We start from the raw sequence: 26,068 nt of genomic DNA, 5'->3' as shown, positions 1-26,068 counted from the left end.
CAGTACAGTATCATCCATTTTATAGTTGCTAGCAGACAAGCAATCTCAGATATAATGGGAAAAGCATAAACGTAGAGAACATAAAGCAGATCTAAACTTAACTTTTAGTTAGAGAAATTTGTCCATAAACAATACACAATAAGCAGATTTGTATATGTAACCGTAATGGTATTAAAAAAAGAGGAGAAAATATAAAATAAATACAAAAACTTTAACCCTTTTTGTATCTACTTTGGATTTTGCTCTAAAAAACTGCATCAAAAATGATCACCACAGTACTTAACAGGGTTCTATCATTCGGAAAATGCATTTTTAGCTAAACATATGCCTGAATAGCCTTTAAAAAGTCTATTCAGGTACTGCCTCTACTACTGCAACTGACGCCACAGTTTCTTTTAAAAACAAAAAAGTTGTATATGTAGATCAGCCCCATGTCAGCCCCGCGTCATACCTCTGAAAACGCCCCTCCACTGCTTGTGCTCCATATGCCCTCCTCCTCCAGACATCCTGTACCGCCCTGTCTTCTTCGCTCCGCTCTGTCTGTTGAAATCTCGGGCACGAACAGAACCGCTCCGTTCTGGAGGAGGACGGCCTTTTTAAAGGCTATTCGGGCATATATTTAGCTAAAAATGCATTTTACGAATTATAGAATCCCTTGAAGAGTTTTGTGCCTAGTATGGTGGAAAATACATCAAACATGTAGAGCTTATGATTTACAGTTTTAATCATTATGGATACAGCATATGGGATCATAATATACTTGTATGCTTCTGAATCTAGTTATATATGCATTCTCCAATTGTAGAGGCACGGTTGTCATCAATATTGTAGTCCCAGAAATACCCTTTATGCTGAATTCTCATTAGTCTGATCAGAATTCCGCTTAAATGAGTGCTCGAGACCCCTTAGGAGAATAGAATGAACTGTCAGGCTGCTTTTCTATGGGATTGCTCTCCGAACAAGATGAAAGAGTACATTACCTTTAAAAAAGACCTTTCACCTCCTCCGCCAAGACGGCTCTTTACATCATTTAATAGGAGCTGCTCCACCGATTCTTGCTTAGTTGGAATTTTTACTCTATCCCCACTGTTCCTGAGCAATAAATGCTATTAATTTTGGTACCAGATATGCTATTTAGGCACTCTAACAGGTAGCTGGTATCAGACGGGATCAAACAAGGAGGGTGATTCTGACCTCTGACACTGTCCATAACTGACTGGGGTTCCGAATCACGGCCCCCCTTGACTGCTCCTGCCTGACACTGCACACTTGACAGTACAGAGCCTAAATAGCATATCTTGTACTAAAATTAACAGCACTTATTGTCCAGGAATGGTGGGGGCCAGAGAAAAAAATTGCAACTGTGCCAGAATAAATGGAGAAGCGTCTATTAACGGATGCTAAGAACTGGAGTTGGTGGAGGTGGTGAAAGGTCTTCATCAAACTTGGGACTACTTCTACAGTCAGCCGATAGTCTAAATAAACAGTGCTGCGGTGTAAGACATGAGGAGGCATGGCTGCATTCTGAAAAACTTCCAGAACTCCCTTTTTGTTATTGTGGTCAGCATGGCTTATTATTAACCAAGGACTATTGAAACTTAATGGTTCATTTATTCAGTGTTGGTCTTTTCATACATGGACACGGAGAAATGACAGCTACAACTGCTTGAAGACATGACATGTCATAACAATAAGTGTCTGGTGTAGACAGTGCTAAAGTAAAGCTCATAGTGGAATGTGAAATAATAGTTCGCTGCTTCACCCCACGTTCCAACTGTGCCATCTGAGCTCCCACAACGTACTGTTCCTGGGTAACAGGAGTCCAGACAGTAAAAGAGGTTCATAAGTCTGGGGAACAGTCTGCCAAACATGTAACTAAAAAGTACACACGATAAGTAACCTATAAAGTCACTGAAATGTGGAATATTATATACTATCAATAAAGGGTGAGATTTTCCTTTACTGCTAAGGCCAGGACCCCAAGTGGTGTAAACACTGTATCAAAAACCATAGGTGTTTTACAATCACTGCATAGTGGATGGGATTCTAGAAAAATGCACGCTGCAGAAATGCTGCCATTTCCAATCCTAGGGTAATCCAGGAAAAAAAGCTACCACTGTATTAACTGGCGCAGAAGGTTACACATACTACTATATGTGTACATGGTTGTTGTGCTGATTCTGATCTTTTCAAGCTATTGCCTGTGAACCAGATGTTGAGTGGGGTCGGTCATGTGAATATGAGTCAATGTGTCAGAAGGGGAAGGCCAAACTATACAGTGAAAAAGATAAGAGTGCAATGGAGATGCAGCACATATATTAATAAGTGAGACCTTCTGCTGCAGTTAACTCATCAGTAGAAAGAACTTTAAAGGGAGTCTATCACTGTCCACAGCTACTTTAACCCACTCCCATAGTGCTGTAGACACTGTTAGCAGAATAAAAAAAAACCATACCTTTCTTATGTTTCAGAGCCCCAGGGATAGTTAGAAAAAGCACCTTTACGCTATATTCACAACTGCGTTCAGGTGTCCCCAAGTGGACCTCACGAACGGAAACCTAAGACACTTAAAAAGGTGGTTACCCATGGAAATCTGCGGACCCCATAAACCAGGAGATGGCAACCAGTGGCACGTGTGGCATATTTTGCTGACACGGCAGCCAGCATGGGACCTTCATGTAGTAAATGAAGACGGAGCGTCCCTTCAGTGCTCAGCTAGAGCTGAAGTATAGGACACTCCCCATTATTATTATTATTATTATTGTTTATTTACATAGCTCCATTAATTCCATGGTGCTTTACATTTCGGGGTCACATACAACACACAAAATATATAGGTACATATCATACTAACAGTGATCGGCTGGCACAGTGGGGTAGAGGGCCCTGCCCGCGAGGGCTTACAATCTATGAGGGGAGGGGGGTAGAGACAGAAGGAGAGGGGGGAGGCTGTGCAGATGGCAGTGCGGTGATAGTGTTATTGGAGGCCTTCCTGAATAGGTGAGTCTTTAGGGCCTTTTTGAAGCCTGTGATTGTGGGGGTCAGTCTTATGTGTCGTGGTAAGGAGTTCCAGAGTATGGGGGATGCACGGGAGAAGTCTTGGAGATGGTTGTGTGAGGAACGGATGAGGGCAGAGCGGAGTAGGAGGTCGTTGGAGGATCTGAGGTTACGTGTGGGCAGGTAGCGGGAGATGAGGTCAGAGATATATGGAGAGGACAGGTTGTGGATGGCTTTGTATGTTAGCGTTAGTAGCTTGAACTCTATTCGCTGGGCTATAGGTAGCCAGTGGAGGGACTGGCAGAGGGGAGCAGCCGATGAGGATCGGGGGGTGAGGTGGATTAAGCGAGCAGCGCAGTTTAGGGTGGACTGGAGGGGGGCGAGGGTGTTAGCTGGGAGTCCATGCAGAAGGGTGTTGCAGTAGTCTAAGCGGGAGATTATGAGGGCCTGGACGAGCATCTTGGTAGTTTCTGGGGTGAGGAAGGAGCGGATTCGGTGGATGTTCTTGAGCTGGAGGCGACAAGAGGTGTTGAGGGTTTGAATATGTGGTTTGAAGGATAAGTCGGAGTCCAGGGTTACCCCAAGGCATCGGGCCTGTGGGACAGGGGTAAGTGGGGTTCCATTAACTTTGATAGATGGGTCGGGTGGAGGGGCCATACAGGATGGGCTGAAGATGATAAACTCTGTTTTAGCCATGTTGAGTTTGAGAAAGCGGGAGGAGAGGAAGGAGGCTACAGCCGCTAGACAATCTGGAACTCTGGCCAGCAGGGAGGTAATGTCAGGTCCAGAGATGTATATTTGGGTGTCGTCGGCATAGCAATGGTACTGGAAACCATGAGTTTCTATGAGTTGGCCCAGGCCAAGGGTGTAGATGGAGAACAGGAGGGGTCCTAGGATGGAGCCTTGGGGGACACCTACAGAGAGAGGGCGTGGTGAGGAGGTGGTGTGCGAGTGGGAGGCGCTGAATGTACGGTCGGTGAGGTATGAGGAGATCCAGGAAAGGGCCAGTTCAGAGATACCAAGGGATGAGAAAATTTCTAACAGGAGGGAGTGGTCAACTGTGTCAAAGGCAGAGGAGAGGTCGAGGAGGAGGAGGACAGAGTAATGGTGCTTGGCTTTGGCGGTTAGCAGGTCATTGGTGACTTTTGTTAGGGCAGTTTCAGTGGAGTGCCGGGGTCTGAAGCTTGACTGTAGTCTGTCAAAGAGCAGGTTGGACGAGAGATAGGAGGAGAGTTCTGAGTGGATGTGTTGCTAAAGAAGTTTTGAGGCGTACGGGAGCAGTGAGATGGGATGATAGTTGGCTGGAGAGGACGGGTCGAGGGATGGTTTCTTAAGTATAGGAGTGACAGTGGCGTGTTTGAAGGCAGAGGGGAAGGATCCATTGGTTAGGGATAGATTGAAGAGATGGATTAGGGCTGGAGTGATAACTTCAGTGAGCTTGGGGATGAGATGTGATTGAATCGGGTCGAGCGCGCAGGAGGTGAGGTGGGATTTGGAGATTAGGAAGGAGAGTTCTCTCACTGCCCACCAATGAGAGGAGGTGAGGAAAGCCCAGAGGCAAAGCATATCCTGCAAAGTCTCCTCAGGCGGAGGAGGAGAGGAAGAGGAGGAGGAGAGCTCCGTACAGCAAAGTGAAAGTAAAAAAAATAAAAAGCCAACAGGTACATTCTGGGGTTATTATTCCTATTGATGTCAGGCATTGGGGGTTATTAATTTAGTTTTAGGAACTCCCTGTGCTTCACAGTAATAGCAATTTAACTCCATCATGTCCTTCACATTAACCCCTGTGTACCTCACATAAGGGTTAATAATATGTGAGACAAAATGACATGGAGAGATATTTTTGACTGGAGCTTTCTTTTTAAATAAAGTGGATTTACACAAGTGTATTTAATGTGTTTATTGTCCCTGAAGGCATAATCTACTGGAAGAGACAACAGACTGCAAAGTTTCTACTAACAAAGACATTGCTCACTGCAATTATGTGGTTAGGGAGTCTGGCACCAGACCGCAGCGTATCAACCCAGCTGTGCAGATACATAGGTTAGGATCACCTGAATCTTATAGTGTTTCCTTCAGTGTTTTCATTACTGAGACATGACCGTTTTTTCAAATATGCAAATTAGCTCTTTGCAGCAATAAGGGCACTGGCGATTACCTATCTGGAGCAACGGCGATGCCCTTATTTCTCAAAAAAGCCTATTCACAAGGCGAAAGCAACATATAAATCGGTCACCCTAACATATCAATTTGTGGGACTGGGTTGATATCATGGGTTCTAGTGACACACACTCTTTAAGAAGAGGAGCCTGATTTCATATTTATACACTATGATATACATTTCTAGATGCAATACCCCTTTCACACTACCAAAAATGTCAGCTATCCTGCCAAAATATATGGAAAGTAATGATATAACCCTCACATAAAGACAACATGAAAAATAATCTCAAGGTGTGTTTTAGTTTGATTATATTTACTCCAATAAATTGTGACTTTGCTTTTAATATTACACCATAATAGCTGTAGCGAAAGGCAAGAATCAGCAAAGAGGGATAAATCTGGAATAATCCTCATCACTGTAGAAAAATTACTAAAAATGACAAATATGTATACATACCTGCACAATGTCTAGAACCATTCCAGCTGACACTGTACCAAATCCTGCTAGGAGGAATGGCACAAGTATTTGGAGTGCCATAGTAAAGCTAGACTCTTTTGGCAGTTTTTTGCTCCCCTCAAGGAGAGCATCAGTGTCCCCGTCTCCAGGATTCCTGGCATCTTGCAGCATTGCATCCGTTTCGGAGACATCCCTCCCATCACAATAGTCATAAGTGTCATAGTCATAATTTGTACTGCAAATATTTGAGCAGTGTGCGCCATTCCCAAGATAGCTTGGCTCAGAGAAGTGATGGTACTCGAGATGCTGGTCAGCTCGGAGGTTAAAACCATGTCCTGTTGGTGACAAGCCATTGATTTTCTTCAGTCTGTCTTCCTGGCCTTTGTGGCACACTAAAGGAACCATGCTCAGGAGAAGAGATAAGAACTTGTCAGACTGAACTGATTTCAAGCTAACATTCCAGTTGACTGGATCCTCATTTGTAAGTAAGCTGTATGGGCTCCCATGGCTGTCACTCATTCTGCTGCAAGTTTCCTTTCAGGAACGGTGAAATACTGCTGAGCTGGTCCCTAGAAGGAGGCAAGGAGAAACATCTTATTGGTGTGTTACTGGAAACGATCATAGGTCTGGAGACACTGACTTCATCAGTACATGGTGAGAGTGTAACATCATGTGCTGTAACGTGAAGCAGCTAATATTGGTTTTATTAGCTTGACTACATGGACACATCTGAAAGGGTTAAAGCTTGTTCTTGTTACAGAATTTGCTGGGTGCTGGATCATTGATCCTAGATGCCTTGAGATGTGAGGTGCGGGGCCGCTACATTAACAGTCCAGGCACTTAGTATTGCAGTATCTTCAATATAGTGTGCATCAGAAAAGGAGACAGAGGATCAGTCTATAGTCACCACCTCTGACTTAGTCTTAATACCGGCTAATGTCATGCTATATATGTGGGCTGTTAATGAAGACATCAATGGAGTTTATATAGAAACCTGTCGGTAGTACATAGTGATTTTTCCAGTTGTTTCAAAATACCCCTTATTCGCAGGATAAGGGGTCACTTCTGACTGGTAGGTGTTTGACCATTGGGGCGAAGATAACAGCGGGTCACTATATAAATGGTAGGTTGAGCCTGTGCACTGCTGCTTCATTTATTCTTGGTGGGCCTCTTGGAGGTATAAAAGTACAGTGCTCAGCTATTATACACAGTCCACTACAAGTGAATGGAGTGACCACGCATGTACAACCTACCCCTTCATGTATTTGGTGTTTTAAGGGACCCATCTTTTCATGATCAGTGGTGGTCCCAGTAGCCATACCCCCACTGATCAGGAAGTTACCCCATATCCTGTGGAGAGGGGCAACATTAAACAAACATAATACCTTTTGAATAAATGCTAAAAAATAATATTAGGTACTCGTACAGTGTCCTTTATGCAAAGGGGGGCCTATATGAATAGCTTAGGGTAAGTTCACACAGGGTTTTTTGGTCAGGATTTTGAGGCCGTATTGAAATCAAAATCCGCCTGAAAGAATGAGCATCCTGCTCCTTTTTCCGCAACAAATGGCTCCCGGAAAAAAAAGCAAGAAGCTCATTGTTTCAGGCGGATTCGCCTCGCGACATCTGCCTGAAGACACTCCCTCCCAGTCTGGAGCGGAGTGTGCGATTGGATGCCGGTGCACTGCACCAGCAGAAAAAGGAACCAATTGAAGTCAATGGGAGGCTTTTTTTTTTTCAGTGCTGAAATTCCACACCAAATTCTTCACCATTTTCCTCCATGTGAATGGACTCTATGGGGCATTCACATGGAGTAAAGTGGCGCTGATCCTGCCACGATAACTTGTGGCAGAATTAGCGCTGATAAAAAGACTCCCAATGACTTCAATGGGTTCCGTTTTTCGTGCGGAACACACTGAAATCAATGGGAGGCTTTTTAACCCATTGATTTCTATGTGATCCGTGCGGAAACGAAACCCATTGAAGTCAATGGGAGTCTTTTTATCAGCGCTGATTCTGCGGCAAGTTATCATGCCAGAATCAGCGCCACTTTACTCCATGTGAATGCACCCTGAGTCCACCTTGGTCTTGCTCCTTGCTTTACAGATCTGAGTTTCTGTCCAGAAAACTTGACCTCTGCATACCTTCTCCCAGCCGGCTGGAAAAGGCAATTCAGCTATGTTTGACTGAAATTTGTAGATAGCGTAACAAAATTCTAGAAAGCCATTTTCTGTCTGGATCATTCTTTTTGATACATATATACCTGCTTTGTCACTATGGTATCTAGGGAATGTGCTTTCAGCTCCACGCAGTAGAAGAACAGCAATGCTGATATAATCTATGGTTTGCAATGAGTAACCAGCACTGAATATGGTTCCTAGATAAACTAATAGGGCTAGGAATAAATTACAGCTGATACGTATTGCAATGAAGACAACATAGCTGAAGCAGGAAATAGGTGAAACAAAATTATACTGTATATCTAACAGATTTAGAAGTGCATATACTTTACCTTTTCCACATAGCCAGAACCTCGCATACTGAAGAGCTAGCACAGCATTTGTAAATAAGAACTTTAGGGCATTTGTTTTTATCTAGGTGCGAGCAGTATAAAAGGACCATGGAAAGCAAACTGATGTGGGCAAGGCAGAACTTGCAGATGAAGAAAAAGACATCATCAGCATTCAACACAAAATTGGGATTATACAAGCATCCCACCAACAAAAATAAATAAATATAAACAAGTTGGGAGGGAGCTTAATCTGTCAGTTTTACGCTAGGTTCACACTAGCGTTCAGTAGTCTGTTCTGTGGTTTCCGTCTTCTGCAAGCAGAAGACGGAAACCTGTCAGACCGGGTCCAGCCGTGAGCGGCAGTGAGCGTTTTATGCTCTCCACCGCGACACAGTTTTTTAAAAAATTGGACACAGAGTACTGCATGTCCAACTCTGTGTCCGATTTTTTTTAAAAAAAAACGGTTTCACGGCGGAGAGCATAAAAAGCTCACCGCCGCTCACGGCCGGACATCTTTCAAACCCATTCAAATGAATGGGTATGAAAGAGTCCTGCAGGTTTCCGTCTCCTGCCTCTGTTTTGTGCAGGAAACAGAAACCTGCAGAATGGAGACCGGGCGCAGATGTGAACAAGCCCTGAGTAATTTAATCGCCATATGTGGTAAGGATGCAAGAGATATTCAAAATCATCAGTGTCTACCATTCATGGGGATCTCTAACACCAATATATATTGCCTAGTAGCCTTCAGGAAAGCACAGATGAAAAATCAACACTGACCCCTTCCCATCAATCCTATTCTTAATTTTTGACGCCCCACATTGCGGAAGCACAGTTTTTTTTGTTGCAGATTTTGCTGGGGTTTTTTTTTTTTTTTTTGGGGGGGGGGGGGGGGGATTGAGCAAAAGCCAAGAATGGCTACAAATGGGTATGAAATTTATAGGACGTTCTTCTTATACTTGCTCTGCTGAATCCACTCCATATAAAATAAGTAAGCAGAAACATATCCTCACATCCAAAATTCTCAAACTATAAGAATATTTGGCTCCATTTTTTAAGCAATACACTAACTGTCCTCACTAGCTAGTAAAGCCAAAGTCAGGAGTGAATGGAGAAGAAGGGAGAAGTATAAGAATTTCCTATATATTTCACATTTCTTTTGTAGACATTTTAGAGGATATGTTTCTGTTTACTTATTTTTATTTTTGGATTTTATTTAGGGATTTAGGGAAAGTAGGGTAGCAATCTGAATCAAGAAATTGCCACCACCTCACCATACTCCAAGGCATGGCGATCTCATTTAATATGTGCTGTGCTATAGATGCCTCAGTAGCAACTGAGCAAGACATCTAAAGGGTTAAATGCCAGCAATCACATCCCAGCAAACATTGCTGCCGGGTCTCCGCTGTATAAAACATTTATAACCCCAACATCCACTGTATGGTTTGCAATATACAAAGCTGATATGAGGCTCCTTTTTTTTTTTTTTTTTTTTTTTTGTATTACTATTCCTACTAGTATTTTCAGGCACGTAAACATACCAAATGGTAAATGACAGTATTTGGAGTGTATTTTGGCAAAATCAGCCCCTAAAATACGTTGAAGAAAACTTGAAGCGCACATTAAAAGGGCAGCTATCATATTTGGTGTATATTTTTTAAGGTGTCGCATTGACTCCGGGTGGAAAATCAGCTGCAGAAAATTGACAAGAACGAACCTAAACAAGGTGTGTATTTTGGATATGGGGCATCTAAATGACAACGTTCTTTTTCCTACTAAATTCAATAATAAACTATCAGCAGGTGTACATTAAACAGCTATTTTGCGACAGTTTTATACATCTATCTAGGTTAAAATTTGTGCCATTATTTATATGTTGAACATAACTTAAAAAGAAAAAAAAAAAAAAAAGGAGTGGGGTTAATAAAAATGGAAGGAGTTTAGGAGAGATAGCTAAAAGAAGATGCCAGGTGGCAAGTACATAAGGTGTTTATCCAGTGGCGCAACTAGGAATGGTGGGGGCCCCAAGGTGAACATTTGACATGGGGCCCCCAGAGTATAATGATAGTAGTGTGTGTGTGTGTGGGGGGGCGGGTTCACGGGCCCACAGCCTCACTTACAGGCGACCAGGAGCAGGAGCGAGGATCAGTAAGTAAATAGGCCCAATTACCTTCTGGGGTTGATCCAGCATGTAACAGCCTATTAAAAAATAAATAAATAAAAAAAACACATCAGGGGCTCACTGAGCCCCCTAATGTCCTGGGTCCTGTGACAGCAGCTACCGTTGCTACCACGGTAGTTGTGCCTTGTGTTTATCCCTCTTGTGTAAGCTTACAAACCCACATCTCATCCATAACGTACTGTATCTAGTGCATATAGTCAAGCTTAAAGGGATCCTATCACTCAGACACAATTTTTTTCTAGGTACCATGTCGGAATAGCCTTAAGAAAAGCTATTCTTCTAATTTTCATTGTCTTCTCTGCGCCACCATTCGCCTACAATCCCGTTTTTTTCTCAGTATGCAAATTAGCTTTCTCGCAGCACTGAGGGCGGGCCCCAGCACTCAAACAGCACTAAGGGCGTCCCCAATGCTGTGAGAGAACTGTCTCCAGCACCACCTCCATCTTCGTCAGCAGCGTCATCTTCAGCCTCTTCTTCCAGAGGTGGCTTGTAACTTCTAGGCCTCGGGCAGAGCAGACTGCGCATGCCCACAGGCCACGAGAAAATGGCCGCTTGCACAGTATTTTATAAGCGGCCATTTTCTCGTGGCCTGTGGGCATGCACAGTCTGCTCTGCTCAAGGCCCGAGGCCTAGAATTTACAAGCCACCGCAAGAAGAAGAGGCTTAAGATGACGCTGCTGACGAAGATGGAGGCAGCACTGGAGAGTTCTCTCGCAGCATTGGGGATGCCTCCAGTGCTGTTTGAGCCCGCCCCCAGAGCTAATTTGCATACTGAGAAAAAACGGGATTGTAGGCAAACGGCAGTGTGGAGAAAACGATAAAAGGTTGAAGAATAGCCTTTCTTAAGGCTATTCCGATGTGGTACCTAGAAAGAAAATATGTCTGAGTGATAGGATCCCTTTAAGGAGGAACCATATAACATATAAGAAAAAACACATGCACACAGGCAAACAGAGCTAAATACAAGATAACTCTCTAAATGACACCTACCTAGATGTATATACACGAGTATACTCACACGTTTCATAAGCCTGGACCTGGGTTTTAAAATAAAACAGGACAGCCAAAGCAGACACTACATGTACAGCCGAAAACTATACCGCAAACTGCAGTAGTGAAAGTTGTAGTCTAAAAGAGCAATTTCCTCATGACCTATGACAACGCATCTACTCACTATCAGTATGTGAAGAACTCATCTCAATAGCAATCCTTTTCCAAAGTCCAAGTAATATTACAACACTGGGCTGCGCCTTTCCCCGAACACTTCATATTAACCAGAAAGAGAGATTGACAAGTGTCATCGCTGGGGCATCTTCTCAAATACCACTAGGATGAAGGTTTTCCTCTTTTCTATCTATTAAACAGCACCTCTGGTTTTTCTGTTATCTCAGTAACTCTCCCCCACTATACTTCCGCTCTGAAATATCCCCACTGTGGGACTATTAAAGGATTATCTTATCTTATCTTTATTGGCTTTCAGCCGTTTCTAGCCACTTTTCCTTTCTCCATATGTTTAGCGCATTTAGAAAGTTCCCCTAGGGAATACAGGTCTTCTGCATTCAGGAGGAAGACCATGCAGAGATTTATACTCAGTATCCCACGGAATAACCAAAAAACAGGCAGTATTCTGCAAGTAACATGGAAATAGTGAGGGTAGTTTTGCCCCATACAGCAATGTTTCAGCTCGGTCACTAGCCTTTTCCAAGTCAGTATCTAGGGCACCTATAAAAGCTGGGAGTGTAGGGAGAACTGCAGACAACCCAACCAGCCTAGTCTAGCGAAGAGAACACTTCATTGATGGATCTTTACTGGCATCTGCATCTTCAGTAGGTCATAAAGTAAAAAACATAATCAGCACATAAATTGAGAAAGTTATCAAGAATGGCATTTGATACAGCAATCTTAAAAAGGGTTTTCCCATGTCCATTTGAACATTCAGACTCCCATTGCTCACGAGAATGGGGCCAGTGTACACACCAATCCATTTATTTCATTGGGAGAGTACTGTCAATATACAATGTTTGGCTATCTCTGGTGCTTACTTTGAAACGAATGGAGTGATGCACGTGCTGCCCAACCACCAATCCAATCATAACCCCCTTCCCCCGTTCTCCAGATCAGTGGGGTCTGAGTGGTCAGATCCCCACCGATTTGAAAGTTTTCACCAACCCATTCTACACTGCCCTATCCTCAGAGGAAGGATCTGCAGTTTTGCTGCCATGACCACTTTTTTTCCCCTTATCTTGGGTGGGGTAGTTGCTGGAGCTACAATGAAGGGAGGCATACACACATGACATGTATAATCTACTACCCTTTATTCATAGATGAAGTAGGAAACTGATTTATACACTTTTTGTCTGTTTTGATCTAACACATAAATTACAATATTAAATGAGGTCTGAACCATTTGCATTGCATTAAAGCAGACTTTCCAACTTCTGCAAGCAATGACTAATTGGAATCCATACTATTTATTCTGTGTACAAGACATCCATTCACAAACTGCGGCGCTGCAGCCCCAGCACATTGTGAAGTCAGCCATCTGTATTTAACAGGTCAGGCAATAAAAGAACATTTCATCACTATTGACTTGTGCATTACATGTTAAGCTGGTTACTGAAAATGGAATTTATATTGGCAAACCACGGTTGTACTAACAATAACACGTCCAGCACATTGAGCGCTGATCTAACCAGTATCATGACCTATTGCATCAATTTTATGCAATAAAATAGCATGAAAAGATATGAAAGATTTCTGGACAAACAATTACCGGTAGGACTAGTTCCTACTTTCCAGGGCTTCCTCATGACAGCACCATCAAAGCACTGCTAGATTTCTACAGTCAGGGGGTCTATCGCTTGTACCGACTTTCCATCCAAAGCTAGTATCCTCGTTGGATAGTAGATCAATTTTGTAATGTCTGATGAAGGTATGGAAGTTTGACCAATTGGCAGCTCTGTTCATTTGGTATACGGTAGCTTCTCTATTATCTTTTTCTGGTACTGGTGTGAAGACCTGCTGGGGCACATGCGATATAATACACCGCTAGAAAGCCGACAGCACTTTCCCATTCTGTGCCCCCAGTGAAGAGCTATCGGTGCCAGTACAATAGCTCTTCAGAACAGTCAACTGAGCATACACGCGGCCACATGTAAGCGGCCATTTTCTTGTAGCCATTGGGGCATGCGCAGTTGGCTCTGCTCGAGGCCCGATGGCAGTGCAGAATGTGAATGCCTAGAAGACTGAAACCAAGGACGGAAGAAGACGCAGGGAGAGGGCATTCCAGAAGAAGATGGAGGCATCGCTGAAGATTTCTCTCGCAACATTGGGGACATCCCCAGTGCTGTATGAGCATCTACATACTGAAGAAAACCGGGATTTCTACCGAACGGTAGAAGACTTCTAAAGACAGGAGAAGAATAGCCTTTTTTAAGGCTATTCCTACGTGTTAGAAAAAAAGGGTATCTCTGTAAGAACATACAAAGGAGAGGAATCCTGGGAATCCTAGACTGCTATTCCAGACTATTAACAACAGCTCATGTGATGACAGGTTAGAAAATCATAGCCGGTACCAAAATGAAAAACAGTAGTTATCAAGTGTAAACCAGGGTCACAGCAGGTCACTTTACACAGTAACCAGCTAAGATTTTACAAAACATCATTCACACTCTGCAACATCATTTGACCTGTGGTGTGGATTTGAAATCACTATTTTTAAGATATATAAAGTGAAATTTGTGGCAAATCCCCGATTGACTATAAATGGGTCTGTCGTGAGTCCATTGTCTTAGAGTTGAGACCGGTGGAGGAAGAAGTCCTCCATGTAGTTTTACCTCTGCTGATTTCAGGCGGACAGTGCGACGCAGGTGTGAACTAAGCCTTAACCCTTCATGGGCATAAATGAAACTGCATTCTTTAGTCTCCTTTTTCATCCAATTTTGTTTCCTACTGCAATTAAAGTGAATGAAATACACAAAGATAGTTACCTAATCTAGAGCGCCTTTCCTCCAGACACAGCCAAACCCGATGTCCATAATAATCCATCTCGAAAAAGGCTTAGCTGTTCCTACAATCCAAAAGTCAGACATGCTACTAAGTTGAGGATGTGTCCTCAAGCCAGATGGAGTTTTCCAGACTGACCGGTTATTCATGTTCAGCTTTCATGATGGTTTCTTAGTCAAAGAGCTGAACCGCTGAAATCAGTGTGGTAGCTTGTCTTTCAATGTTCAATTGTCTTTAAGAATAAGCTGTTCTAAAGAATTTGCATACATGTGTATATGACATAATGACTACAAAGAGCAATTAAAGGGGTTTTCCAGCCATACAAATGGAGTTGTCCACGGGTTACACATTGGTCGAGTCCAATCCATGCTGCTTACATTCAGATGATACCACTGGGGGTCTCATGTATAAGGAGAGTTATTAATAATAATAATAATAATAATAATAATACTTATAATGTTGATAGATATAATGTTAACAGCAGACTTTCTTTGCATGGTGGAATAGATCGGCCATCTATAGTCGCAGTAGTGCAGGACAGGCTATTGAGCTTCTCAAGATGTCTACGTCAGCACACAGGGATTTAATGCATTGCTTTGAAGAGGAAAAACACAAAGCTATATCTGACCCAAGTATATAAAGAAAAACATCCCTATGCACAAATGCAATCTGTTTTATAGAAATCTTTTTCCACATATGCTACAGTCACAACTGGGATTTAGAGGACAGGAAAGGGCGGCACAGACCCACCAAATGTCTATGACCACAGAAATCTATATAAAAGCAATGTGTTCAAATGACTCTCATGGATGACTGCAAGTTTAGTATATACAGTAAGCTGCACAGGCAGTATATGGGCCCAGGGGCAAGAAAGTGGTAAAACCAGAAATTTTCTAACACATTTTTGAGAAATAGTTCAAGGTAAAACAACATTCTACACTTATCGGTATTGCTCTCCTAAGGGTTTTTTCTCCCAATACACATTTATCTTCTATAACCCCACAATCACCCCATTCCTTCTCATTATACGACTGCTGTGAAGAGAAGCTTGAATGGTGGATGAGCGTGTATGACCGGTTTACTGCAACCCCTCCTCAAAGCTGTTGTGACTAGAGACCCCCCCTGCTGCTGTGCATGTAGGTACAGCCATCCCCTCACTGGTAGAGTGGACACATATATAACTACCAGTCTGCATCTGAGCAAAAACAGTGTTACTAAACGTGCTATATTGTTTCCTTAGCTCCCATTTACCTGTATGGCAGTTACGGGAACACTTGCAGCACTGCTCCGCTGTTCTCGTGAGTCCCACCCTAGGACTTAGGACAAGTTATTTCCATCTCAGGAGCGATTTGCTGAGACAGGAAAAATCCTTTAACTGTTCCCATTAACCAAATGGTACAATATGATTTTGGTGTCATTTTGGAGAAATCACCTGTTATATACTTTCTGTACATTGGACAGATTATTTTTACCTGCGCTCCATTAAAACAAAATGGTAAGCCATTTTGGCCAAAAGAAGCTGCACATATATATTGACAGATCCACGTTAGGTTGATGCCCCACATTGCAAATACTCAACTTTTTTGTTGCAGGTTTTGCTCCATAAATAGGAAAATCTGAACAAGACGGTGTTAAATAATAATTAAAAATAACTGAAACAATACTAACTTACCACGGATCCTCAGTTGCGGAGTTGGGTCCTCCATTCCATTCTCCACCAAGACCACCTAGGATAGAAGTGAAGCAGCTGTAGTGACTGCTGCAGCCACTAACTAGCCCCAGTGGCCACATACTGTTTACCAATGACGTCACTAATACATTGCCAAAACCCAACATGTGACCGCTAAGGCTAGAGACAGGTTGCAGAGGTAGTCTAAACCGTTTCACTTCCAGCCCACACTGGGCTAGCACAGAATGCGATCAGGGACTTCACTCCAAAATGTGGGACCAGATAGGTGAATATTGCTTCTTTTTATTTCAGCCCCTCATGTTATCCAGTTTATCTGGAAACCCCTTTAAAGAGTATCTGTCACCTCTCCTGATGTATCTTAGGTGAAGTTTAAACTTGTGTTGGAGTCTCCATATGTAACCACTAGTTTAGCACTCTGTCAGTTGTTCTGTCCTCTGACAGACAACTAATGTGAGCACAGCCTTAGTAAACACTTGTATTCCCCATAATTAGGGGCGTAACTACCAGGGTAGCAGCAGTAGCTGCAGCCACAGGGCCCAGGAAATTAGGGGGACCAGCGGGCCCCTGTTTTTTTGGTTTTTTTTTTAATAGTCCATTACCTGCTGGAGCAACTTCAGCAGGTAATGGGCCCTATTTACTTACCGATCCCCACTCCTGCTCACAGCCGCCCGCACTTCCTCTTCTGCGGAGGCAGCTATGAGCAGGATTGGGGATTGGTAAGTGAAGCCGCAGGTCCGCAAACCCCACAAATACCGTTATAACTATACTCAAACTCTGATGTGTTCTTTGGTTATTTACCTCCAGTCTACTCGGACTTTTATTTGCATATTCAGCAGTGCCATCCTATATATCTCTGTTTTTGTTCTTTGGTTATTGCCCATAGAAATTTATGAACAAATGTTACAGTTCTCTTGTCCCTACACAATGAAATAACTCAGTTAGGCAGTGCCAGATTCCACAAGGATACACTCCTCTGAAATTAGGAATAACAACACCCAGCTGTCAAAGTATTCCAAAATTTCTAAGAGGAATAACAGAATAACAAAGCAGGGTACTCCACTATTGTTATATGACAGATAATACAAGTATTTACTGAAATAGACATGTCATGATCGGTGCCAGGTATTATATTTACTGAGGTGAAGGTACACCTACCTCTTAAGAAGTCTACGGTGAGGAGTTTGTATATTTTTAGATCTCTTATTTGGATCAATTTGATTCAGAAGTGAATGTGAGGTCATGAGAGAAATCTGAGAAACAAGTATAAGAACTACCAGCCTGCTGTTCTATCATTCCTACTGTTTTACAGATAGAATAGGAGTTCTGATAAGGGCGCTATATTATGTTATTGTTCTTTAATAGTATAGATTCTGTTCCACCAAAGCTAATAATAAAAAAGTATTGAAATATTAGATGTATCATCAGATATGTTTTCAATTTCCTTGGCAAATCTCTCTATTGGACTGAGTTTTTAACAATGTATCAGTGTAAAATGTATCACCCAGAAGCCTGTGTTACTCTTATATGTGGTTTTGAATTAATAGTAACATGAAAAATTCATTAAAAAAAAGAAATCTAGAAAGTTCTTTATAGCTGGAACTATGTTTGATGTATAGCCTGTGAGAGAGTGAAGGGTGTGGTCTGGGAAGACAGGTACATTCCAGCCAGGCACCTAAAGGGTGTATGGTAAAGATTCACACCAGGGAGGTCAGCTGACTAATCAGGCCCTAATAACAGTCTGAGTGTGAAGACTAGCAGGGTGGCACCACACTGACAGAGTTGACCTGTCCAGACCGGACCTCCAAAGCGGGTACTGTGCCACCCGTTGTTGTTGCTAAGGTGGGAGACTGGTAGCCAGTCTCCTGTATAGTCAGGGAAAAGCGTCCCTATGTTTAAGTTAGTTTCTCAGCCGAGAAGGGTTTTGTTTTTGTTATTTGTGCCTTTGCAAAGGAAGTTTATGCACTACAAGTAAATAAAGCCTGAACTTGTGTGCAACCCAGTGTCTGTGTCCCTGTTTCCTGCACTGCTACAAGCATCTACCTGAGTGATTCCCCACAAGCCCTTGACCTAGTAAAACAATATAACAACATAATCCTACCAAAAATTCTGTGCTGGGACAAAAGCCTGTGGCCACATGTAAACATTGCAGCCATGGGAGACTTGTCAAATATAGTGACATCACATCCTACTGTCACCTGGCGTCATTGGTTCTGGAGACCATCACTCTCCAACACACTACGGTTTTCATAAGTCAAGGAGACTACTGAAAAGCAAATTTCTTAACCAATATTCACAGAGTAGTGCAGCAGATTTGGCAAGATAGCGGCTCCCATAATAATGTGCAATAACATAAGAAAATTGAAGGGAGGAAAAAAAAAACTGATTAGAAAAAAAAAAAAAAAAAAAGACATTTTAGTTACTTTTAGGTGATTCATTCCCTTTAAGTCACAATTATTAGTGGTGAGTTCTCCCGGAGAGTATCACACCCATATAATAAACAATTCAATAAATTCAAGCCTCAAATACTTTCATTTGCAAATAAAATGACACACTAGATAACACACCATATGCTGCACATCCAGCACTGACTAACAGAAGCTTATTACCGCCCCAAGACATTTTACCTCCACGTCACCTACAATACTAAACAGTAACTGTGCACACAGTCGGTTTCTTTACTACTGATTCCTTAGGTTAGTATGAATGGGTTTATAACCTAATATACTTTCTCACATGCAAACTCAAGTCATCTAAGGCCCGGTTCACATCTGCACATGGGTTTCTGTTTGGGGGCCCCCCAGAATAGAAACCTAATCCACATAAAAAAAGTGGTTACTTTAGGAAACCCAAAGACCCCATAGACTATAATGGGGTCCGTGTGGTTTCCACTTGGTTTCTGCACAGAAAATGCTGAGAAAATAGTGCTGCTTGCAGGACTTTTCTCTCCACATTTTTCATGCGGAAAGAGGAATGGAATGGACCGAACGCAGATGTGATCCAGGCCTAAGACTAGGTTCACACCTGCACCCGGTCTCCATGTGCATTTTTCAGGCAGAAACCAGGCGTTAACTCAGCAGAACCCAATTATAGTCTGCGGGTAACCACTTTTTAAGCAAATTTGGTTTTTGTTTTTCAGGTCCCGAAGCAGACACAAAGGACAGAAATACGAACACATGTGTGAACCTAGCGTCAATATTTCAAGAATACAAGAAAACAGGAAAATGTCTGCAACCTCAAAAGTTTGACTTTGTATCATGCATTATTTATATTCTCTTTTCTCTACTCATCTCGGCCATTCAAGTCTATGGTCTGCATTCACTTCTAAAAATAAGGAAGCAGCATATGATAAAAAGTCTGCAGGCTCAGTCATTTAGCCACGTACTGTTTGTGTAGACAAGCAGCCGAAACCTGAAGGCGAAGGGAAATCCCCGAGGATGTTGTTAGGTATAGTGGTAAGTGACATTACTACTGCACTGTAGAACATTATAACAGACAACACCTTTTACCGCGTGCAGCAGCTTGCATTCTGAGAATACCACGATGTCACATCAGTAGGATGAAAGGAATCCAATTGTGAGCAGTGGTCACATTTCATTGCTGGTTTATTACAGAGATATTCATGAATCATAAGTTACTGACTGTGAATCAGTAATGGGGAATTGTAGGGAATCTGCCTGGCACTGTGTGTGACCTAGGTGATGCTATAATTGGGATATATTCAGCTAACAAGTCATTGGAAGAGACATTGGCACTCAATAATGTGACCATCAGCAGTTAGACGCTAGTGAGAGCTCTCATTACCATCTATATTATTGTCACTTCCCTGCACAGATACCAATGCCAAAAAGGTATATACTGGTATGAGCAATGAAACAGCCATCAAAAGGGCATCAGTGACATCATCAGCACACATTCAATATAGGATTGGCACTCAGACTCACAAAAGGGCACCGACACTGTCACAACCATCAGAAGGGCACAGTGACATCATCAACACAGTCACACGTACAGAATATGTGACCAATACTGCCTCCCCCCCCCCCCATACTCACAGCTGACATCCCATAACCTGTATAAGGGCACCACCACCACTGTGACAACCATCAGAAGGGCACCAGTAACATCATCAACACATATACAGAATATAGGATTGGCACTCACTTACAGCTGACATCCCATAACCTGTATGAGGGCACTACCACTGTGACAACCATCAGAAGGGCACCAGTAACATCATCAACACATATACAGAATATAGGATTGGCACTCAGACTCACAGCTGACATCCCATAACCTGTATAAGGGCACCACCACCACTGTGACAACCATCAGAAGGGCACCAGTAACATCATTAACACATATACAGAATATAGGATTGGCACTCACTTACAGCTGACATCCCATAACCTGTATGAGGGCACCACCACTGTGACAACCATCAGAAGGGCACAGGGACATCATCAACAGTCACACGTACAGAATATGTGACCAATGCTGCCCCCCCAATACTCACAGCTGACATCCCATAACCTGTATAAGGGCACCACCACTGTGACAACCATCAGAAGGGCACCAGTAACATCAACACAGTCACACATAAAGAACATGGGACTGGTGCTGTCCCCCCTCCCCAGACACACAGCTGCCAACCCTTCACCTTGTAGAAGGGTACCCCATGGGCACAGGTGCAGAGTTACACACAGGTGACAGCTGCAGGCTTCTGACCACCATAAAGCAAGTGACAGCTCCAGCGCTCCCCATATGACAGGTCTGTGACCACTGTAGAGGACATCACGCCGCGGTCTATACCTTAAACATAAGCCGGCTTCTCCTCGGTCCATGGTGCCGTTCTCCCCCATGGGGCATGCCTCTCCTCCGTGACCAGACAGCCGAGCTGACAAATCACCGCTACGCAGGCGTACGGGGAATGGGCGTGGTGAAATGCAGTGACGTCACCGGACCCCTCTCAATTACTGTGTCCACGCGTATGGGCGGGACTTGTGTATCCCGGCAACCACTGACACGTCACCAAGAGCAACAAAAAATGAATTTGGCCGAGCCCTCTGTGGCCGTCACTTCCAGTTGCCGTATACTACACCGACACCACACCAGCTCGGTCTCCGTTTGTGGATTCATGCACCGAGTCCGCTCGAAAATCGGGCAGAAACCCGGCGGACCCCATTATGCTCTATGGGGCCGACGGGTGATAAAGTGGTTTGGGTTTCAGTGCCCAAGCGGACCCGACAAACGTAAACTAAAGCGCAGGTGTGAACCTTGAGCACAGGTATACGATATCCAGCTGCCTCACACAGTGTAGTGCATACAGGTGACCAGTAGAGGCCGCCATGGCTGGTAGCTTGTCTTATGTAATACTGGAGAAGTATAAACCCATTTACCACCGACACATATAGTAATGGAAACACAGTATCAGTATACGGTCTGCCCATAGTAATTATGGACGGCGACAGGGGCGCTCGGTGACGTCATCACTGTGCTGCTGCTTCCTGCTACTTAGTCGCACGTTTCTGTCTTGGAACTTACTGGGAGAAACATGGAGGCGGCTGAGGGACAAGGAGCAGAACCTGTGCGGTCTGGGGAGCTGCTGGAGGTGGGCTCTTCAGAAGGAGGTGGGTGACATTAGTATCCTGAGCACATGTGCCTTATGTGTAGGAGACACTAGATGTTCTCTACCAGTACTTGTCTTGTACCTACCTACAGTCCCTAATTGGATGAGCTGTACTCATTATTGAGCCTATAGTCATTCACATAAAGGGGCATAGCTGGTACTTGGTGTAAGATCATTGTCCAGTTGCTGGGCTCCCAGTGAACAGAAGAATGGGGGCTGAAAGTTCCCTGTGCATGAAATGCCAGTGTGCTCTGTTCACTTCTATGGAGTGTCTGGAGGTTTACCATAAACTTCAGAATTTTTTGGCCGGATGTAAAGGGGTTGTCTGACTCAAATAAATGTGTCCATTTAAAAAAACAAACAAAAAAAAATATATTTGCCAGTACTTTGCGGATCTTTGTCTGCCAATGTCCCATACCAGTGTCTTGTTACCAGAAGTCCTGCGGCTCATGTGACTTCTGAGATCAATCAGTGGTGGACAGTGGAGCGCTAGGGACAGGTGATTGTGCTTTTGTATTTATTTAGATTTTTTTTTTATTATTGTTATCATCACGTGTTGCTCTAATTCTTGGGCAACCCCTTTAACACTGTGGCAGCCCAGTCAGTGCTGTTGCTGATTCTTGATGGTCTTATTCTGATGTTTAGGCCCCTGCAGCAGCTGGTCACTTTCCTAATGGTGACCTGTCTATGAATATTATGTGACTGGCCTCAGCAGTGATGTGTAATGACCACTACTTAGGTCAGTGATTCTGTTCAAGTCACTGCTTCAGCCAAACAGAATGCCCAGATTGGCTGCATTGGTCACTTGGCACTAACAGGACGTCACTGTTGATGTCAGGCAGAAGACTGAGGAGAGGTGAGTAATGGTGTGTTTTGTTTTTTTGTTTTTTATATTGACCTCCCAGTGCGATTTTATTTAGAATATTGTTAATTTTAAAAAGTAGCACAACTGATTGTTTGACTGTTTATTTCTAGATTAATAGAACATTACAGCTTTCTAATATCCATATATTATCCTGAATCCCTTGCTAATTCTGTGCCATTTTAGGTCTGTACAACAAGTTACTTATAAATTCCAAGCAGAAAAAGAAAACTGCTTCCTGTCCTCCAATATCTAGAATGCCAAGAAGCAGCAGTAAGTCTATTTTTACTTTGTGTTCTGTACTGTGCATTTTTGGTGGCACATATATTCCACTTGATCCTTGTGTAGATACACTGTATGGAGAAAAGTATTAGTCCCTATTCTTAAAGGAAGTCTGTCAGCAGGAAAAACGCCATTGAACTAATCGCAGTACCTTGTTTTCATACTTGCCAAAAATTGTTTGGTGGGGTGATGAATCACACTTGTCTGTCAGTTTGATGGACAAGCATGGATTCGGCGAATGTCAGACAAATGTATTGTGCCAACTGTAAAGTTTGGTGGAGGCGGGATGATGCTATGGGGTTGTTTGGCCTCTGTGGGAGCTGAGCTGCAGTAATGGCACCAGGCCGCTATACCATCTGCTTTTGGCTTTATGTACTGTTTGGTACAGGGATTCCCAATCATGGTGTTGACAGTCTACTGTCCTACATGACAATCTGTCCTCTTTCAGCTGTATCTGCCTTCTTAGAACACAGATATACCTGAATAGAATGGTAAAGCAGGAAGCCTTTAGCTTCCAGCTCTACAATTCGGGCATCTACTAGTGATGTCTGTGGCTTTGTGCAGAGCTGCTACAGATAAGTGGAGAACCTTAAAGGGGTCTGGGGAAATGAGGATTGGTAAATATGCTTGATTTATCATTTAATGCTGAGGTTGTGGGCTTAACATCCTTGACAGTGAAAGGTCTAAAACTAGTGACCCTCCCCCACCTTCACTTTCTCTACATTTTACACATCCCCCATACTCCATACACCGTAACATTCATTGAAAGGCAGGGTCAGCTCTCCATACAGAAACAATGGAAAGAAGATACATAAGTTGTTCATAAAGTATATTGCAAATCTTATTAATGACACAAAATCAAATGTCCGAAAGTTTAGCTACTCTTTAAGTTTAATCTCCTTCTTTTCACCATCTTGTCATTACAGTACTTGATAGAGTACAAAACTTTTTGCCTCAAATGGCACAAGCCAATGAGAATCTTAAAAGGGAAATAGAATCTTGTTCAGATGGGAAGTTCGACATAGAAAACGTTGAGGGTGACGAAAAAGTAATAGAAATGGTAAGTTTGGTGATACAGCATTTGGTCACTTACAGACATGATATTTATACACTGTCTACCAATAAGTATTTGGACACGTGTGGTAAAATAGAAAAACAACATTTACTCATATTCAATAGTTGGTAGAACCCAGCAGATGCTTCCTTACGGATGTATTGATCAACACAATATTCCCGGATGCCTGTTGAATCTCCTGACTTATGTGCGGTTTCTCTGGTCGTCGGTCTCTGTCTCCCAGTTTCAGAGGTCTGCCGATTTGGGGCACATTCCGACAATCGCCGTTCACATTCCACTTCATAATCGCATAGAGCATTGTCGATTTTGGGTAATTCAGTTCACTTATGTCCCTTAAGGATCAACCATTTCTGTGGTACCCCACAATTACCCCTTTCTTGAAATCCGACAACTCTGCACTTCATGGCATCTTGCATGCGACTAATGCCAATGCTGTTTCCTATTTAATGGCGGAAGGCGTGACGTACATCATGACCGCAGATATCTTCATTTGCATTGGTATCCAAATACTTATTGGTAGACAGTGTATAAGCATGTATTATGAAGGTTTGTTTTCTTGTGTTTGGCCACCAATTGCAAAGGCGTTGGATACCGTGTACGATGTTACATTATTGCAGTACTTATTGTTAGTATTATTATGCCCTTTTCTGTCTCATGCCACCAGATGTTTGCCAAGCTCATTTTATCATCTTTCTGTATACAGGTTCTGGTTGCAAAGTGCACACAGCTTTCTGACAGTCTTTGCCCTAGGTGAAAAGGGCAGTTAGAAAGGGTGCATTATTTGGCCTACCTACAGTGCATAGTATTTAAGCACTTGTATTGTTAGCTTACCTTTCCACTTTGTTATACTGTATGACTTTAAACCTTCTGATATGAAGTTAAAGGCAAGACCCTGAAGGTTATTTACTGTGTGAGATCTTATTTCCGTGTCTGTTGCTTTACAAGTATCTTCTGTTTTCTGTCTGTAAACAATACTTGAGTTTGTTGGTTATGACTGTTTGTTTTTCATGTTACTGCAGATCACCTCTAATATTGTAACTTTGTGTTTTCTTCTAGAACGTGGCCTTAGTTGAACTAAACAGCTCTGATTCAAGTGAAGAGGAGCCTGATAATTCAGAAGAAAGCTCAAGCTCTGATTCAGACAGTGAAGTGACAGAACATAACATCAGGCTGCAAAAAAAAGGAAAGAAGGGCAAGATAGAGGAACTGGCTTGAAGTGAATCTTCACATCCCTGAGTTATACTCTGATTTCTAGCGTGGAAGTGACAATGTCAGAAAACCAATGCCACCTTTAATAGGTGATGTTATTTTGCTAGCAACTATGTACAGTTGTTAGGGTTTATAATTTTTATTACAATGTAGATGATCATTTCACTAAGATCCATGCAAATAGACTTCATGAGTATGTCTTAATATTTTCATGGGATCCTAGTAAACTGATATGCCTTTGTAGAACAGGCCAGCAAATCCAAGACAGATACACATGGGACGTGCATATTGGGCTCCAGAGTTCATAGTTTGCCAAGGGCAAACCCTAAAAAGCAATGTACTGCAAATCTGAAGATGTGCTGTACATAGCTGTAGATTTTCTATATAAATTTTAGAACAAATCTGCAGTGTGTGTGGCCTTAGACCGACAGTCAGTTATCCTCAGGAACTGACTAACCTTGTAGTGACTGGCGGATACCTATAACAATGCTAATGGTTTTATCATTTCACTACTGGAATGAATGTATGCTTTTTATAAAAGCACACTCTTTCTAACTTTTACACTGGCAAGAGTATATTTTCTTGCAGTCTTGTTGAAAATTGTGTTATAATTTTATTGCTATAATGACAAACAATAAAGGTGTTTCAAGGAAACCAACTTGACTTTTTTTTTTATTATACCAAAGTATTCCATCATTTTATGCATATTAAATCTCCATTTAATACTACTTACCTGGCTCCAGGGTCTCCCAGCGTGGTCCACTCCTTCTACGTCCACTCCTTCTACTCCAGTGTTTTATTCTGGCAAAGACTCTGCTGCACTGTGATCTCCCGGGTCCCTTTACTTAGGCCACTGATTGAAAACACTGGAGCAGCAGGATCGGAACACGCTGGGAGACAGTGGAGCAAGTGAGTATGTGTGGGGTGAGGTTTTTTTTTTTTTTTTTTTTTTGCTGTTCCACCTCCAAAAATAAAAAATGATTAAAGCATTCCCCAAAATGGTAGAGCTAA

The 26,068-nt window shown here is 42.7% G+C and overlaps 2 protein-coding genes across 2 annotated transcripts in view; one reads left to right on the top strand and one right to left on the bottom strand.

Annotated features, from left to right (window-relative positions):
- Positions 1-20,915, bottom strand: part of SLC41A2 (solute carrier family 41 member 2) — a 66,248-nt gene extending 45,333 nt beyond the window's left edge. Inside the window, exons 1-2 of the mRNA XM_075274576.1 lie at positions 20,813-20,915; positions 5,618-6,186 (exon numbers count right to left, since the gene is read on the bottom strand). Coding sequence (XP_075130677.1) covers positions 5,618-6,136 — 519 coding nt within the window. The 5' untranslated portion in view covers positions 6,137-6,186; positions 20,813-20,915. The remainder of the gene's footprint in view (positions 1-5,617; positions 6,187-20,812) is intronic.
- A 567-nt stretch (positions 20,916-21,482) lies between these two features.
- On the top strand, positions 21,483-25,673 carry NOPCHAP1 (NOP protein chaperone 1). Its single transcript, XM_075276335.1, has 4 exons — positions 21,483-21,630; positions 22,678-22,764; positions 23,700-23,833; positions 24,905-25,673. The coding sequence occupies exons 1-4, from the start codon at positions 21,555-21,557 to the stop codon at positions 25,061-25,063; spliced, it is 456 nt and encodes a 151-aa protein (XP_075132436.1). The 5' UTR covers positions 21,483-21,554; the 3' UTR covers positions 25,064-25,673.
- The last annotated feature ends 395 nt before the right edge of the window (positions 25,674-26,068 follow it).

The sequence above is a fragment of the Leptodactylus fuscus genome, chromosome 5 (genome assembly GCF_031893055.1).
Source record: "Leptodactylus fuscus isolate aLepFus1 chromosome 5, aLepFus1.hap2, whole genome shotgun sequence".
Classification (NCBI taxonomy): Eukaryota; Metazoa; Chordata; class Amphibia; order Anura; family Leptodactylidae; genus Leptodactylus; species Leptodactylus fuscus.
Note: the sequence above shows the minus strand (reverse complement) of the source record. Positions and strands in the feature narration are given on the sequence as shown.